Genomic DNA, 19,341 nt, shown 5'->3' with positions numbered 1-19,341 from the left:
TTGAATCCCAAATCTTGAAATGAAACCCTAATATACTTTGTAAATGATGATGCCTTGGTATAAAAGAAGGCTTGATGAACGAAAGTGGTGAGATTAGGAGATCGGGTGCCACGTTCCGGTACCAGGATAGAATATGGATCGGGTGTCATGTTCCGACACCAGGATAGAATATGGATCGGGTGCAACGTTCCGGTACAAGGATAGAATATGGATCGGGTGTCATGTTCCGACACCAGGATAGAATATAGATCGGGTGCCACGTTCCGGTACCAGGATAGAATATGGATCGGGTGTCACGTTCCGACACCAGGATAGAATATTGATCGGGTGCCACGTTCCGGTACCAGCATAGTATATGAGGATCGGAGTGTCACGTTCCGACACCAGGATAGAATATGGATCGGGTGCCACGTTCCGGTACCAGGATAGAATGAGGATCGGAGTGTCACGTTCCGACACCAGGATAGAATATGGATCGGGTGCCACGTTCCGGTACCAGGATAGAATGAGGATCGGAGTATCACGTTCCGACACCAGGATAGTATATTGAGGAGCGGAGTGTCACGTACCGACACGAGGGGAATAAAGATAATGAATCTTGAAATATGTTAATATATCCAATCTAATGAACTAAATTCCCAAATGAGTATGATGAGGAGGTGTGAGTCCTCATTGATGTGCTTGGTGTTGTAACCAAGGGTTATGGTAACTGTAAATGCTGCATGCTAAGGATATTAGTTGATTTTATGATATTGCTTAATACATACTGTTTTCTATTTTGAGTTGGCCGATGATATCTACTCAGTACCCGTGTTTTGTACTGACCCCTACTTTTATTATTTTCTTCTTGTTTATTTGTGGAGTGCAGCAAACGTGCCGTCATCTTCGACTCAACAGTAACTCAAGCCAGTCTTACTACATCAGAAATTCAGGGTGAGCTAATGCTTCTAGCTTGGACTGGATCTTCTTCTCCAAGTCTTGATGCCTTGAACTTCCGGCATGGACTAGCTTCTTATGTATTTTTAGCTTCTTAGAATACTCTTAGTTTAGTAATTTTATAATAGATGTTCTTGTGATGATGACTTCCAGATTTTGGGAATAATAATAGTTATTGATTTTATTAATGAGTTTAAGTCTTCCGCATTACTTTATGTTTATATTACCTTGAAATGTTAAGATTTAGATTGGTTGGTTCTCTCACATAGGAGGGTAAGTGTGGGTGCAAGTCGCGGCTCCGATTTGGGTCGTGACACTAACATTAAGCATTAAACACTAGTTATTACAACTAAAATCCTAAATCCTTAACTGAAAAAATAAAAAAAAACCGTAACCCTAACCCTATCGTTAACCCTAACCCTAACTGTAAACACTAAACTCGAAGCCCTAAGCCCAAAATACAAAACACAAATATTAAATACTAAACCATAGATTTTTCACCTTAAATGCTAAACCTTTAACCATAAACCTAGAATAAAACCTACAACCCTACACTAATCATAACACTAACCCCAACATTATACCCTAAACCCTAAAATATAAGTTAAAAAAAATATATAAGTACAAAATATGAAAACCAATACATAAAACAAAAAACCATATATTTTATACAAAAAATCCTAAAACCCAAAACCTAAAACCTAAAAAAAACCTACACCGTAACCCTAACTTATCCCTAACACAAACCATAATCCTAACTGTATCTTTAACCATAAACCAACACCCTAAACCCTAAACACAAAATCAAAAAAGCCTAAAGCCATCCATTAATACAAAACCATTTATAGTAAACCTCAAATTGTATAACCTAAACCCAAAAACATTAAAACACCAAAACCCTACCCTTACCCCTAAACCTAACTTTAAACCTAACCATAACATTAAACCATAAACCAAAAATCGTACACCCAAAATACCAAAACCTAAATATTAAATACAAAACCATTGATTTTAAATCTCAATACTAAATCCTGAACCATAAAACTAAAAAACCTTTACACCTTGACCCTATTCCTAACCCTAAACACAAAACACAAAACCCAAATTCCAAAATAAAAACCAAAGTCCAAAATACAAAAACCCAAACATTAAACACTAAACCATAGATTTTAAACCTCAAATCCAAAACAAGAAACCCTAAAACCTCATAAAAACTTAAACCATAATCCTAACCCTAATATTAAACCTGACACTAACACTAAACCATTAACCAAAAACCCCAAGCCAAAAATACAAAATTCCTAATATTAAACACTAAATTATAGATAATACAAGTCTAATCCTTAAACCCATATCCTAAACTAACAACCATTATCCTAACCCTAACCGTTACATTAACCCTACCTGTAACCCTACCATGAACCCTAAATCCCAAGCCCAAAGAACAAATACCCAAACATTGAAGACTAAACAATTGATATTGTATCACAAATCCTAAGCCATAAAAATCAAAACCTAAAAAATCCAAAATCCTAACTGTAACCCTAACCCTAACCTTAATCCTAACCCTAACCATAAAGAATAAACCTGAAACCTTACGCCAAAAATGCACCAATTTCTAATTGTTGAAATTTTTTCTCTCTCTAAAATTCACTCTAGAATTCTCTCAAGGAACCCTGCAAAAATTAGCCACTCTGTTAATTTGTTCAAGATATTTTTGAGTTTTGTGTTGACACGAGTACTAGTAGATGATCTATTTAGGATCACAAATCCATCTACACTGGTGTGAAATCCTAATGTTCAATCTTCAATACATGAAGTGAATCAAGAATCATTATCCACCTCTTCATAATTGAGAGAAGAGGCGATCCATACTGCTATGGCAGAGGCGCAATTGGAAGAATCACGTCGCATTTATGAAATGGGTCAACAAATTAGTGTTAACAAAGGTTAAATTCTGATGTTAGATATGCAGGCTAGGTGTAGAATGCACAACTCACAGGATATGGAGGTGAAAAAATAGCATAAAAATATTGCTCATAGTCGATCACAATAGGAGGGAATTCGAAAATGATACAGTATTGGCGAACCTTCCCCAATTCTTGATGAACAAAACCAACAAATTTTTGAGGTTATGGGAACTCAAAATATTGAATCGAGAAAGGCTGGTAAGCATGTCGAAATGCGGATGAGGATTTATAAACAAGAAAATCTAATTGTCCAACAAAAACAATGAATTGTATGTTCAAAAACTTGTGGTAAACTTTTTGAATTGCAGAGGAGGAATCTTGAAAACGAAAATTGCTTTTCCTAGCAACAACAACGTATGGACAATTCAAACAAGGAAAATGAAGGAAATCTTGAGTCTTAACAACCTGCAAATGTTTCCACATATTCGAGATATTGGAGAGAAGAAACAAATGATTTCCATCGAGATACTGCAGGTAGAAATAAAGGTTCGAAATAAGTCATTCATTCTTCAGTGGATAGGCAGGTTGGTGAGTCTTCTAAGTCTTGTTTGCACAACAATAGATCTGCAAATGTACAATACAAGGTAACATAACCCAAACTACTTTTACTTATAATAACTATAAAAAAATGAAGGAAATTGATAGGATTAATAATAAATATGGTAGGCATTAAGAATTATATTAATAATCAAATTTTCCAATGATTTCAAGAAACTTGTATCATCCTTTTCCTAAAGTTCCTACTGGAAAACTGATCTATCTTCAAGAAATGCTAATAATTTTCATAACAAACATCAAGTACTAGAATATTTACCTTACGCTTTAATTCAAACAAATGAAGATAGCTGATGATAAAATCAGGCTAAGAGTAGTGTTAGTATCAAATAAACTAAACAAAAAATCACGACTAAACAGGGGCTACCTGTTGTTCTATATATGAAAGATGAAGTAATTAAGGATTTAGCATCTTCTTTTAAATTCATTTTTATTGGAAAATTTGTTTATACTATGCCTAGAGTTGAATTTATTAGGAAGAACTTTATACTTCAGACTCAATTATCAGGGGGAGTTAAGATTGCACACTTTAATTCAAAATATGTTTTTATAAAACATTATAATGAATTAGATTGCAATATAGTTTTGACTAAACAAAGGATTACCATAGATGGACAGGTTATGCGGATTCAATAAATGACTCCTAACTTTAAACCGTATGAAGAATCTCCATTAGTTTAAATTTGGATTTCTCTTCCCGAATTACATTGGCATTGTTTTAATAAGGACTTTATTACTAGTTTAATATCTTCTATTGGAAAAGTATTTAGATTCAGCTTCTATAAACAAAACTTGGGGAAGTAAAGATTGTGTTAAGGTACAAGTATATCTCACTTAAAATAGACCTCCTATCTTTTGGATGGGTTATATTGGGGATGATATTACAGATGGAAGGTGACAAAAATAGAGTATGATAGTATCCCTGAATAGTTTTTTTGCTGTAAACATCAAGGTCATAAAGAGGCTGGCTGTATCATTACACAAATAGATGAAGAAAATAAAAAATGGAAAGAATTGGATAAAAATAAGCCCAAGAAAGATAATGTTCACAATGTTCATAAAGAATTGGAGATATCGGATATCATAGAAACAGGAAGAAGGGAGTTGGATTTAAATCAACAAAAGTATCAAGATAAAACAAACCAACACCACATGCAGCAAGCTGACTTGCAGACACGGAGGAGGAGTAATAATAACAAACAACAGGAAAAATTCAACACAGACAGGGTAGTAGTTCAACATCAGCAGAAACAAAAATTTATAGTTTCTATTCCTACAAAAAATACTTATATTGATTTGGAAGTGCAAAAGGTACAAAAACTTTAGCGGAAAGGGGGAAACAGAAAGAACATCCACAGGAACAAAGGCATCAGATTATAACACATGTTAACAACCAATAACAGAAAAATAAAGCGCCAGCTCCTATTGAAGGATGCAATGTTAACAGGAAGCAAAGCAGTAGGCGACAAAGGATGGAAGGTCAGGTAAATAGAAAGGATTTTAAATAATATACAGAACAAGATGATCATCAAAATGTTGTCATAAATTGACCAGGAATTGACTCAATGCACCCCCTCCCTAAACACCTAAATAATGGTAATATTTCATCTTTTGGAGTAGTTGTTATAGGTGAGGTTAGAAGTTGGCAGGAGAGACCTAGGCATAATTAGCAAAGACTGTCAAAAGGTAAAGAATATTTTAATAAGATTGATGAAGAGGGGACTATTAAACAATTTAATGTTGAACATAGGGAACCTCCTGATAAAATTAATACAAAAAAATCAAAGAACCTTTTGAGTAATTAAAAAAAGAAATTAAAAAGAAAAACATTCAGACCGAAATAGGGAATGATTCTATAGCTCACCAACAAGGTAAGGATGTTTATTTTGATGAATATGGGGCACCTGATTATTGAGGATGAGTATGATGAAGATAGTCAATCTTTAGAGGGTATAGAAACAAGGGAGGAAATTAGTATGGAACATCATTATCAACAAGGACCTACGCTTCAAAATTTTATTGTAGAGGAGGTTAGAGAGGTTACTAGGAAGAAAGGATTGTCAACAAGGGGGCGAAAAGTTTCAAAGCAAATTAAAAATGCTAGTACTACTAAACCAAATACTACAGCTAGGAGTGGAGGTTTATCACGATAAAAATTATATGCTAGAATGCTAGGAGTATCCACACCCATGGTTCTCTGGAAAGGTTTATAAGTCTTATGAAAAATCATAAATTTGTCTATGATTTCTATCTTAGAACCTTTTGCAAATCCATCTGAAAATGGATTCATATAGCATGCAACTTCTTATGGATAATTGTCATGGTAATTCTAATATTAAAATATGGTTATTTTGGTCGAGTGATGTGAAATGTAATGTGGTGGAAATCGATCAACAACACATTACTTGTGAAATAAATCATGTGTATTATAGTGAAAAAACTATTTTAGCATATGTGTATGCTAAATGTAAGGACCACTTGGGGAGACCATTATGAGATAGTATTTTAAAGTTGTGTGAAACAATTCATCCTTGGTGTATAATTGGTGATTTTAATGTCATGTCATCTACTCAAGAAATGTTGGGGGGTAGAGACTACAACATGAATAAACGTTTTAAATTCATTAACATGTTGAATCTTATGGTTTGGTAGATATTGGTACAATGGGAAACCATATACTTGGTGCAATCACAGAGAAGATGGAGCTAAAATTCGTAAGAGGCTTGATAGGGGTTTGGTAAATGATAAGTCATTAGAGAAGATGCCTCAGACTAATATATTTAATCTTCATTAAGTAGGATCTAATCATTGTCCTTTACATATGGAAAGGAGTGATAAAGAGGTATTTGTGATTAAATATTTTAAGTTGCTTAACTGTTCGATTTAGAATTCTTCATTTTTACATACTATAGAGAAATGTTGGAAAATAAAGGTTGTTAGCAATAATATATACATTTTACGTATAAAAATTAGGAGATTAACAACAACTTTAAGGAATTGGTAAAGGAAAGAATATGGTGATATTTTTGCAACAGTCAAGCATCATGAAAAGTTAGTTAGGAGTGATGAAGAGACTATTCTTAATGATAATAGTACGGAGAATAGAGAGAACTAGCATGCTACTAATGGACAATATATAAGGTACTTGAAACTTGAGTGTCAATACTTCAAAAAGAAACATAACTTCATTGATAAAAAGAAGAAGATGCAAATTCAAAATACTTTCATGCAGTAATGAGGAAAAAAATAAAGTTTACACATAAAATAATGACTAACAGTTGTAAGTGGATACAAGGGGATTACAATATAGCCAGAGAAGCGTGTGAGTATTATCAAAATATTTGAACAAGTAAAGTACAGAAAATGAGGGAGGATATTTTACTGTGTATTCCTAATATAATTAATTTTTATCAAAACTCAATGTTGGAAAGTATACCTACTTTGGATGAATTGAGAACTGTAGTAATAAAAATGAATCCACATTCTGCTCTTGGTCCAGATAGTATTGGGGGCAAATTTTATCAAGCTTGTTTTGATATCATTAAAGAAGATCTTATTATTGTTGTACATTCTTTTTTAATTGTTATGATATGCCTAAATATATGACTCTTGTGTGTCTAATCCTTCTCCATAAAGTTGATCATCCTAACAAGATTAAGGATTTCATCTTATTAGTATTAGTAATTTTATTTACAAGATCATTTCCAAGATTATGAGTACTATATTGTCTCCTATTCATCCTACAATAATTTCAAAAACCAATCTTGTTTGTAAAGGGTAGGAGTATATTTGTAAATATGATGTTGTCTCAGGAGATTATTCATGGTATTAAACTTCCCAAAGAGGGCGATAATGTTGTTATCAAGGTTGATATGGTCAAAGCTTATGAAAGTGTTTCATGGGATTATACATGTTTAGTATTGAGGAAGATGGGTTTCGGGGAATTATTCATTGATAGAGTATAAAAAATCATGAGTAATAATTGATATTTCATAGTCATTTACGACAAAAGATAAGGTTTTTTTCAGACAACTAGAGGTCATAAACAAGGGGATCCTTTGTCTTCAGTCCTATTTATTTTTGGATGTGAAATTTTATCGACACAAGTCAATCTTGTTTATCAAAATCAACTGAATAGGGGTTTTCACATGGAGGGTCGAGGGCGGCGAAAAATTAATCATTTAAGTTTTGCATATGATATAATCATATTTACTTCAACTATTAGAAGTTCATTAAAATTAATCAAGAAAACTATAGTTGATTATGAAATGGTGTCTGATCAACAGTTGACCAAGGATAAAAGTTCTTCATGGCAACTACAAATACTAAGAAATATATTATAGACATTATAAAGCAGGAAACTGGTTTTAGTATGAAACATAGCCCTATTATATATTTAGGATTCCCTTTATACATTGCGGGTGAAGGAATCATATGTTATTCTGGTTTAGTACATAAGTTGATAAAAAGAATTACAGGTTGGCAATCAAAGATTCTATCCACACATCAGAATCTTTATCACCTCCTAATACTACTCTCAATTACATTAAAAGAGTCATTGTTGATTTCATTTAGGGTAGTTATAAAGAAGGAAAGAAGTACCATTGGGCTTTGTGGGAACTTTGGCATATCCTACTATTAAAGGAGGCATAAGTGTAAGACTTTTAGATCATATTTGCAAATCTTTTAACTATAAACAATGATGCAATTTTAGAACTAAACAATCTTTGTGGGGTATATTTTTAAAACCAAAGTACTATGAAAGAGCTCATCCTGTTTCTATGAAATATGATACGGGGAATGATTTGTTTGGAGATATCTTACTTGCAATCGACAAGAAGCTGAAACCCATAGTATCTGAAATATTGATTCTGGGACATGTAGTTTCTGGTAGGATAACTGGATAGGAGATGGAGCATTATCTAAGTGTTGTGACAATGTGTCAAGTTTGAAAAAATGTTTTGGTATCAAATTTTTTAGAATTTGGTAAGTGGAAGAGAGAGGGATGTTACGAACATGTTCCTCCATTTTTTATGCCTATTATGCTTAATACCAATATAAAAAATAAGGAGTGAATTAATGACATTGACATCTGGATTGCTGAGATAAATGGACAGTTTACAGTAGCTTCTGCCTAGGAAAAATTAGGAAGAAAAATGCTAACTATCTGATTAACAAAATTGTTTGGCACAAGAATATTCTTTTTAGAGTATCTTTCTTTATTTGGAGAACTTTAAGGGTTAAATTACCAACAAATGAATTCCTTCTAAAATTTAGAAGAGCTGCTTCAGATTGTTATTGTTGTCACAGTAAAAGAAAAAGATGATATCACATATTAATTTCTTGTAATATTCCTAACTATATTTTTAAAAGTCATGCAGAAAAGATTGGAACAAAACATTGTACTACTAATCAGAAAAGTTTGCTACTACATTTGAGAAGTCTGCCAATTCACACTTAGATACAAAAATGATTTTTTCAAATTTTACGTTATTTTATTTTATTGAATTTGTGAAAATACAGTGTGATGTAAAATATGGGGGCAAAAAAGAGAGTATACAACGAGTTCAATATGCATTTTTAAGGATATCATGCAGGTTTTAACATTAGCTTTTCCTACCATACCATGGCAGCCTATCTTGGACCGTTTGATCAAATTTGTTGATCACCGCCAGCACTAGTTAAAGGTAATAAAGGTATGCTTGGAAAAGCCTGTAGTAGGTATTTAAAAATTAAACACTTACTGAAATGCACTACACAATCTTGGTAATGTAAGGGGAGGTGTAATATTACGTAATCATGAAGGTAAATTGTTTTATGCTTTTGCTATTCCTCTTTGTTTTGGGACTAACAATATTGGAGAGATCAAAGCACCTTGTATGTACTCAATTGGTTTTTAATCAAAGATACAAACATATTATCTTGGAAATAGATTCATAAATATTGAGTAAATAGATCATCAACACAATTTGTATACCATGGCGATGTGGACAAACAATCAAACAAATTTAAAAACTAAGCAGCAAGCTCAAAAAATTTAAATGCAAACATGTTTATAGGAAAGCTAATGTTGCTGCTGACCTAATAGCTAAATGGAGTCAGAAGCATGATATAATACAACATTTGTACACTACACAACAACTATTTGGAGCAATTAGCAAAAGCTACATATTGAAAAAATGGGAATGCAAAAATTAAGGCGAAGGAAAATTAAAAAGATTTAATAGGCACCATAATAAAATAGCAGATGAAGATGGAAATCTACAAGAAATATTAGGAAGAAGTTGTATTATTTCATAGGAGACAACACCATATATTGTTTCATAAAATTATAGCTTTATTCACAATTGGATTTTGCTATACCTCTGGAAATAACAAGAGTGTTATTGACCATGGATTTTAGTATAGTTGTTTGAATAGGTTATTCTTTTTTAAACTTTCCTTGTCAAGGGAGAGTCTCCGCAATTCATGTATTCTTAGAAACGTTGTATTATGAGAGTAGTCCTCTCATGGTGCTTAGTTCTATTTAGATTACACTTTATGAATGAGCTTAAGTTGACTAACCGTAGTAGGTAAGTCAAATATATACCCACCATATCACCGGAGGTAACATATAAGCCCTCCTCCATGTAATTCATTGTTTTTAATAAATGATAAGGTCTTTGGGTGTTGCTTATCCCCTGACCCACCACAAGGGTCTTTGCAATGAAAAACGGAAAAAATCCCAAAATACAAAAACCTAAACAATAAATAAGAAACCATAGACTTTAGACCTCAAATTTTAATCCCTAAAGCATAAACAGAAAAATAACCTAACACTAACCTTAAACCCCAAGTCCGAAAAGGAAAGTACAAAAAATTCCCAAGTGCAAAATATGAAAATCCAAATATTAAACACTAAACCATAGATTTTAAACAAAAAACTCTAAACCCCAAAACCTAAAACCTAAAAGAAACCCTAAACCCTATCCCTAACTCTATCCCTCACAGAAACACTAACCCTAACCCTATCCTTAAACCTAACCCTAAGACCTAAACCCTAAACCGAAAAACTAAAATACCAAAACCTTAATATTAAATATTAAACCATAATATTAGAATTCAAATCATAAACCCTAAACCCAAAACATAAAAACTAACCCTAACCCTACCCTATCCTTAACCCTAATTTTTGTGAGAAGGGAAGTGGAGTTGGAGAAAGCTGATAGGGCATGTACCATCCAGCTAGTTCTCCAACATATTGGCAAAAGAGATATCTCCACAGAAATACATTCCAGACAGGGCAGTGTGGAAACTCAACAATCATGGGAGCTTCAGTTGTTCTTCAGCTTGGGAGGAAATCACTGATAAAAGAGTCAAGAACTAATTCAATTCGTTCCGATGGCATAAGAATCTTCCTTTTAACTTTTCTTTTTTTATAACTGAGAACCCTTTTTGGTAAACTCCCTACTAATGAAAGATTGACTAGCTTTGGCATTGACCCATCACATTGTTTTTGTTGTCTTGATAGAGCAGGAATGGACAACACAGAACACACATTCAATTCAGGGCAATTTGCAGCCATGGAATGGAGTTATTTTGCAGGAAGTTCAAGCCTACAACCAGACCATTCCTCACTGCAGCTGTTGCTACAACAATGGTGGACAACAAATTCAAAAAATGCAGCCCACAAACTGCTGCTACAACCTACTCAGATGTTCATCTGATGGATCTGTGGAAGAAGAGGTGTGCCAGCAAGTATGGAGGTAAAGTAACCAACATCAGTAGGGTGAAGTATGCAGTCTACAAAGACAACTTCAAAATGTTGAACAATGCATTTCCACATCTCCAATGCCCTGAAAAGTGGACTAATCTAATCCAAAAAAGTTAAAAGTGTGTGCATGACTTCAAGGTTAACATGGTGAAATGGTTTAAGCCTTCGGATTAGTTGCCCAAAATTAACACTGATGGGTGTGCACTCATGAACCCTGGCAAGCGGGGGGCTGGTGGAAATTAAAAGACAAACATAGAAAATTTTTGGAGAAGGAACAAAAAACAAAACTGAATAGAGGCAGCCATCTTTGGTTTAACTTGGGTACATGAGCTGGGATACAAGAACATCATTTTGGAACATGACTATCAACTAGTAGTGCAATGGGTCCTAAAGGATGAAGTACCTCAATGGAGTATCATTACTCAACATGGAAGGTTGCAACATCTTATCGCTCAAGTCCCCAACTTCAGATGCATTCATGTATTCAAAGAAGCGAATTGCGTAGCAGATGTATTGTAAAAACATAGTCACAACACTACCACTCCTCAGTTGTATATCAACAACCATGAACTACCTAAATAAGCAAAGGCCTACTATCAACTTAACTTATTGAAGATGCCTAATTTTCTAATAAAGAAGTCAAAGAGAATTTTTTAACCTACGTGAGATTGTATATCTTTTCAATTTAGCTATAATTAAAATTATAGATACTTTGAATAGGTTAGTTTAGTTTATAGGCTTTCTTGTAAAGGGTGAGTCTCCCTATTTTATGTTTCCTAGATACTTTGTATTTAGAGGAGTCCTCTCCTTATGTTCTTAGTATTTTAGTTTAATCTTTTGTGTGAGGGGAAGAGTTGAGTTCCTTTGGGGAGTTGATTCTAAACCATCTTAGTTTGGAGGTTAGGTTTATGTCCCCCTCTTTGTATTTAGTTTTTTGTTATTAATGATAATGCCTGGGGGTGTTTCTCATACCCTACCTCTCCAAGGGTAATTCAACCAAAAAAAATTCCCAAAAACCAAATATTAAATGCTAAACTATATATTCTACCAACACAAAAAAATGGATATCAAAACATTGATTTTGCCTATTTTGGCAATACTTTTATTCATCACACAAACATCTATAGGTACGAAAGAGTCATACACAAACTTCATCAAAACCAAATGCAACATAACCACAAAGCCTACACTTTGTGAAAACACTAATGTTGTATGCTTGTACCAAGAAAAACAACTCAGAATACATTGCAGAGAAACACTTACTGTAGCGATAAAAGGCTCATGCAGCACCGGTGTGACTGTATCGAATCTGGAAAAAAAGAAGGGAATTTCAAAATATGACGTTGGGGCTTTTAGAGGCGTAGAAGCAGTGAAAACTGCAGAACACGAACTAAGAAAGACGTATATAATAATAGGACATCTAAATGGTGCTGAAGATAAAGAATCTCAGCATCATAACGCTATATTGTATACAAGTTTGGTATTAACAAATGTACAAACATTCATCTATGGTTTCGACGAATTGGAGGAAAAGTCAAAATTGAATTTTTCAAGGGTGATATCTACAAGAATGAGTGTTATTATAGAAATATCCAGCAAAGCCTTATCGCTCATTACCTATCTTTAATTTAAGAATTATTTGGTTTAATTTTTTTCCCTTCCTTTAACCCTCCCTAGGAAGCTCTCACTTTGCTCCTTTGCTGACTCATATGAGTTTTGAAATGAGGGATTCTTACAATTAATTTCGTGTTTCAGATCCATAGATTTGGTAACAATAAATTTTTTCACATAGTATTTTTGTGGATCTGATATCATTTTTATTTTTTAAAAAAAAATATAGATTCTAAACCTAAAATGATAAACATTTAACCATAAATAAAAAAAACAAAACATAACCCTAATCCTAAGTGTAATCCTAACATTAAACCCTATACCCTAAACTCTAACCTTAAAAATAACCTAAGTAAAAAATATTATAACCCAAACATCAAAAATTAAACCATAAATTTTAAACTAAAAATCCTAAACCCCAAATCCTCAAATGTGAAGGAACCTTAAACACCAACCCTAACCCTATCCCTAACACAAACCCTAACCCTAACCCTATGCGTAACCCTAAACCTAAACCTAAAGCACAAAATACAAAAACCCTAATATTAAACATTATAAAATAGATATTACAACTAAAATCCTAAATCATAAACCCAAAAAACAAAAGAAAACACTAACCTTAACTCTAACCCTAACTTTAAACTATAAACCCAAAGCCCTAAGCCCAAAATACCAAACCCAAACATTAAATACTAAAACTTAGATTTTAAACCTAAAATGGTAAACCCTTAACCATAAAACTAAACTATAACCTACACCCTAACCCTAACCCTAACATCAAACCCTAAACCCTCAACCCTAAGTTAAAAAAATAAACCTAAGTACAAAAAACGTAAACCCAAAGTACTAAACACAAAACCATATATTTTAAACAAAAACTCCTAAACACCATAACCTAAAACCTAAAAAAACAATACACCCTAACCCTAACCCTATTCCTACCACAAATCATAATCCTCGCCACATCTTAAACCCTAAACCTACACCCTAAACCCAAAAACCAAAGTCCAAAATTCCTAAACCTAATCCTTAAATACTAAATCATTTATATTAAACCTCAAATCCTAAACCATAAACCCAAAAACCTAAAAAAAAAAAACCTACCCCTACCCTAACCCTAACCATAACCTTCACAATTAACCCAAAACCCTATGCCCAAAATATAAAAATACAAACATTAAATACTAAACCTTAGATTTTGAACCTCAAATTCTAAATGCTGAACCATAAAACCTGAAAAAAATTACACCCTAACCCTATTCGTAACCCTTACACTAACCCTAAACCTTAAACACAAAACTCTAATTTTTTTTAAAAAACCCAAAGTCCAAAATACGAAAATCCAAACATTAAACACTAAACCGTATACTTAAACCTCAAATCATAAACCACAAACCCTAAAACCTAATAAAAACTAAAACCTTAATCCAAACCAAAACCCTCACCCTAAACTTTATCATAACCCTAACCCTAAACAATTAACCCGAAAACCCAAGCCCAAAATACCAAATTCCTAATATTAAATAATAAACCATAGATTTTAAATAAAAAACTCAAAAACCCAAAACATAAAACCTAAAACCTGAAGAAAAAAAATCCTAAACACTAACCCTAACCATAACACAAACAACAACCTTGACCCTAAAAAACCCTAACTCATTAACCCTAAACCCTAAAGCTAAAGTTCAAAATATGTATCCCGAAACATTAAACACTAAACCAAAGATAATACAACTCAAATCCTAAATACTAAACCCAAAAAAACATAAAAACACCCAAAACCCTTAACCTAGCAGTAAATAATAATCCTGAAACTGTCATTACCCAAATCGAGCCGTGAGTGGCACCCACATTTATCCTCCTATGTGATCGAACCAACAAATCTAAACCCCATCATTTCAAACATAATGAACTAAATACATTGTGGAAGACTTAAAACTCATTAACAAAATAAATCAAATAACTTCTAAAAACTCAAACACTTATTATTATCCCCAAAATCTGGAAGTCATAATCACAAGAACATCTATCCTCAAATTACTAATCTAAGAGTATCGAAGAAGCTAAAATAAGTAAAAATCTATTCCATGCCGGAAGTTCAAGGCATCAAGACATGAAGAGGAAGATCCCGTCCAAGCTAGAAGCATTTGCTCACCCTGAAATCCGGTGTAATGATGACTGGCTAGAGTTGCAATTGAGTTGAAGACAACTGCACGTTTGCTGCACTCCACAATTAAATCAACAAAACAAATACAAGTAGGGGTCAGTACAAGGCACAAGTACTAAGTAGGTATCATCGGCCAACTCAAAATAGAAAATAGTATATATCAGATCAATACTCAATCTGTAGAAACAACATGTACAAGAATCTTTGATAATTAACGTCAAATACAATCATGAGGACTCAAGCCTCCATATCATACTCATTTGGGAAATAGGTTCATTAAATTGAGTATATTAACATATTTCAAGATTCATTATCTTTATTCCTCTTGTGTTGGTACGTGACACTCCACTCCCCTACTAGTATGTGTTGGAACGTGACACTCCGATCCCCTAATTTTACGTGTCATTTCATGACACCCGATCCCCTAATTCTACGTGTCGGTTCGTGACACCCGATCCCCTAATTCTATGTGTCGGTTCGTGACACCCGATCCCCTAATTCTACGTGTCGGTTCTTGATACCAGATCCCCTAATTCTACGTGTCGGTTCGTGGCACCTGATCCCCTAATTCTATGTGTCGGTTCGTGAAACCCGCTCCACTAATCTCATTCTGTTAATTCATCTAGCCTCCTTTTATACCAAGGCATCATCAATCTCATTAGCTTAGTTCATCAAGCCTTCTTTTATACCAAGGCATCATCAATATCATTAACATAGTTAATCAAACCTTCTTTTATACCAAGGCATCATCATTAACAAGAGGTTTTCAAGATTTAGGATTCAATAGCTTCATCTTGCTTATTTCATCACAATTATATCATTATATCATGCAAACACACAATTAAGCATATAGAAGGGTTTTACAATAATACCCAATATATATCATTCGCTATTAAGAGTTTATTATGAAGAGCATAAAAACCATAACCTACCTCCGCTGAAGAATGGTGATCAAGCAATCTACTCCCAAGCCTTGCTATCCTCTTCGTTTCTCTCTCTCTTGATCGATTATCCCTCACTTGTTCTTTCTATTTTTCTTATTCAAACCCTCTTTCTTTTACCCTAATTAGCATGTAATTAAGTATAAAAGATGATAAATCAACCCATTAATTAATTTAAGGTTATCTAATTTAACCCTCAAGTAGTTATGTTATTAACATTAACCCACTAAATTTATAATTTTAAGCAGGAATAGTCCAAAATGCTCCTTAAAACATAACGAAAATCTGACCCAGCGTGGGATTACACAGTCTGTGACGGTCCGTCCTGCTGCTTCCGTCACAGAGTTCAGAGACTCAATTCCCTGAAGAGTTTGTGACGGTCCGTCGTGCCGACAACAGTCTGTCCTGCCATGTCTTCACGAAGTTCAGAGAGTCGATTTCAGTACCCAAATTTTAGAAATCTAAGTATTTTGGAACGAGACCCCCTCAACGGTTTGTCGTGGCCATGACGGTCTGTCGTGGGATCCGTCGTCTCAGCCAGTTTTTCCATAAATAAATCTGCTACTCAAAACGACAAAACAGTTCGTTACAATAGATACCAATTTATCCATCGTTCGTCCTCAAATGATTACAAGAAGAAAAACAAGGGAAAAAAAGAGTACCTGAATCTGTAAACAGGTGTGGGTATCTTTCTTGCATATCTGCCTCCTTCTCCCAAGTGGCTTCTTCAACTGGTCGATTCTTCCATTGAACTTTGATGGATGCAATCTCCCTCGACCTCAACTTGCGAATTTCTCTATCTAGAATGGCAACAGGCTCCTCCTCATAAGTCAAATTCTCATCAAGCAGGACTGAATCCCAACGGATAATGTAGTTTCCATCCCCATGGTATCTTTTCAACATAGACACATGAAACACCGGATGCACTCCTGACAGTCCTGGAGGCAAGGCTAATTCATAAGCCACCTCCCCTACTCGCTTAAGTATTTCAAATGGTCCAATATACCTTGGGATTAGCTTACCTCTTTTACCAAACCGCATCACCTCTTTCATGGGCGAAACCTTCAACAAGACTTGCTCACCCTCCATAAACTCCAAGTCTCTAACCTTTCAATCTGCATATTCCTTTTTCCTACTTTGCGCCGCTAAAAGCTTTTCTTGAATAGATTTCACTTTCTTCAATGAATCCCTCAAAAGGTCAGTACCCCATGGTCTAACCTCAAATGCATCAAACTAACCAATGAGAGACCTACATCTCCTCCCATACAATGCTTCGAATGGAGCCATATCAATACTTGAGTGATAGCTATTGTTGTATGAAAACTCTGCTAAGGGTAAGAAGTTATCCCAATGACCACCAAATTCTAACACATGCACGAAGCATGTCCTCCAAAACATGAATCGTTCGCTCAGACAGACCATCGGTCTGAGGATGGAACGCAGTACTAAGGTCCAACCTAGTAACTTATTAAGCATGCAATGTTCTCCAAAACATAGAAGTAAACTGCGCACCTCTATCTGATATGATGGAAAGTGGAACTCCATGCAATCGAATGATTTCTAAGATATAGATTTTGGCTAACTTCTCTGCATTGTAGGTCACCTTGACCGGAATGAAGTGAGTAGACTTAGTCAACCAATAAACGATTACCCAAATGGAGTCATACTTACTCATTGTAATTGAAAGACCAACCACGAAGTCCATTGCAATCCTTTCCCACTTCCATTCAGGAATGGGCATTCTCTGAAGTGTTCCTTCGGGCCTCTGGTGTTCACACTTTACTTGCTGACAATTTGGACATTTGGCAACAAAATCAACAATGTCGCGCTTCATTCTACTCGACCAAAAGTGTTGCTTTAGGTCACGGTATATCTTGGTTGCACCAGGATGTATAGAATATCCAGAACTATAAGCCTCTATAAGAATAGTGTGGATCAAATCATCAACACGGGGCACATATACCCTTCCTTTAATTATCAAAACACCTTCCTCATCCATTATTGCTTCTTTAGCCTCTCCTCGCAACACCATATTCCGAATTCGGCTTTGTTTCTCATCATCAAACTTTTTTCCCTTGATCTTGTCAAGAAAAGAAGATCTCGCCTCCACACTGGCCAAAAATCCTCCCTTCTCATTTACTTGTAACCTCATAAAGTCGTTAGCCAGAGTCTGAACCTCTCTAGCCAATGGACATCTAGAAACTTGCAAGTGGGCTAGACTTCCCATGCTCCCAGCCTTTCTACTTAAGGCATCTGCCACAACATTAGCCGTTCCCGGATGATACAAGATAATAACATAATCCTTCAGTAGTTCCATCCACCTTCTCTGTCTTAAATTCTAATCTTTCTGAGTAAAGACATACTATAGGCTACTATGATCCGTGTAGACTTCACACTTAACCCCATATAAATAATGTCTCCATTGCTTTAATGCAAACACTACCGCAGCCAATTCCAAATCATGGGTCGGATAATTACGTTCATGCACTTTTAATTGCCTCGAAGCATAAGCAATTACATTCTTCTCTTGCATTAGCATTGCACCAAACCCAGAATAGGATGCATCACAATAAACAATGAAGTTCTTACCTTCCACTAACAAGGTAAGAATGGGTGTAATAGTCAACAAAGTCTTGAGCTTCTGAAAGCTTTCTTCGCACTCGTTCAACCATACGAATGGAACATTCTGTTTAGTCAAGCTTGTCAATTGGGAAGCAATAGAAGAGAACCCCTTGACAAATCGGCGGTAGTAATTGGCTAAACAAACAAAGATCCTTAATTCTGACACATTAGTAGGTCTTGCCCAATTCTTCACCGTCTCAATCTTAGACGGATCCACCATCACCCCATCCTTAGAAACTACGTGCCCCAAGAAGTACATTGAATCTAGCCAAAACTCACACTCAGAGAATTTGGCATAAAGCTTTCTCTCCCTCAATATTTCCAATACCATTCTCAAGTGCTCCTCATGTTTGTTCTTGCTCTTTCAGTAAACCAGTATATCATCAATGAACACGATCACAAAGAGATCCAGATATGGCTTAAAAATCCCGTTCATCAAGCTCATGAATGTAGCAGGGGCATTCGTAAGACCAAAAGACATCACTAAAAATTCGTAATCTGCATACCTGGTCTGAAAAGCAGTCTTTGGCACATCCGTTGCCCGTATTTTCAATTGATGATAACCGGAACTCAAGTCAATCTTAGAGAAGACACAAGCACTATGTAACTGATCGAACAAGTCATCAATGCGAGGAATGGATACTTGTTCTTAATAGTTACCATATTCAGTTGTCTGTAGTCTATGCACATCACAAAACTCCCATCCGTCTTCTTCACAAATAACACCGGAGCACCCCAAGGATATGCACTTGGTCTAATGAAGCCTTTGCTCAAAAATTCTTGAAG

The 19,341-nt window shown here is 34.7% G+C and overlaps 1 protein-coding gene across 1 annotated transcript; it reads right to left on the bottom strand.

The window, feature by feature from the left end:
• Window positions 1–12,493: 12,493 nt before the first annotated feature.
• On the bottom strand, window positions 12,494–18,886 carry LOC138338727 (uncharacterized mitochondrial protein AtMg00860-like). Its single transcript, XM_069289811.1, has 2 exons — window positions 18,452–18,886; window positions 12,494–12,523 (listed from the first exon to the last, which is right to left on the bottom strand). Exons 1-2 carry the CDS (start codon window positions 18,884–18,886, stop codon window positions 12,494–12,496), a joined length of 465 nt encoding a protein of 154 aa, XP_069145912.1.
• Between the last annotated feature and the right edge of the window lie 455 nt (window positions 18,887–19,341).

Source organism: Solanum lycopersicum, chromosome 10 (genome assembly GCF_036512215.1).
Source record: "Solanum lycopersicum chromosome 10, SLM_r2.1".
NCBI classification, from domain to species: Eukaryota; Viridiplantae; Streptophyta; class Magnoliopsida; order Solanales; family Solanaceae; genus Solanum; species Solanum lycopersicum.
Note: the sequence above shows the minus strand (reverse complement) of the source record. Positions and strands in the feature narration are given on the sequence as shown.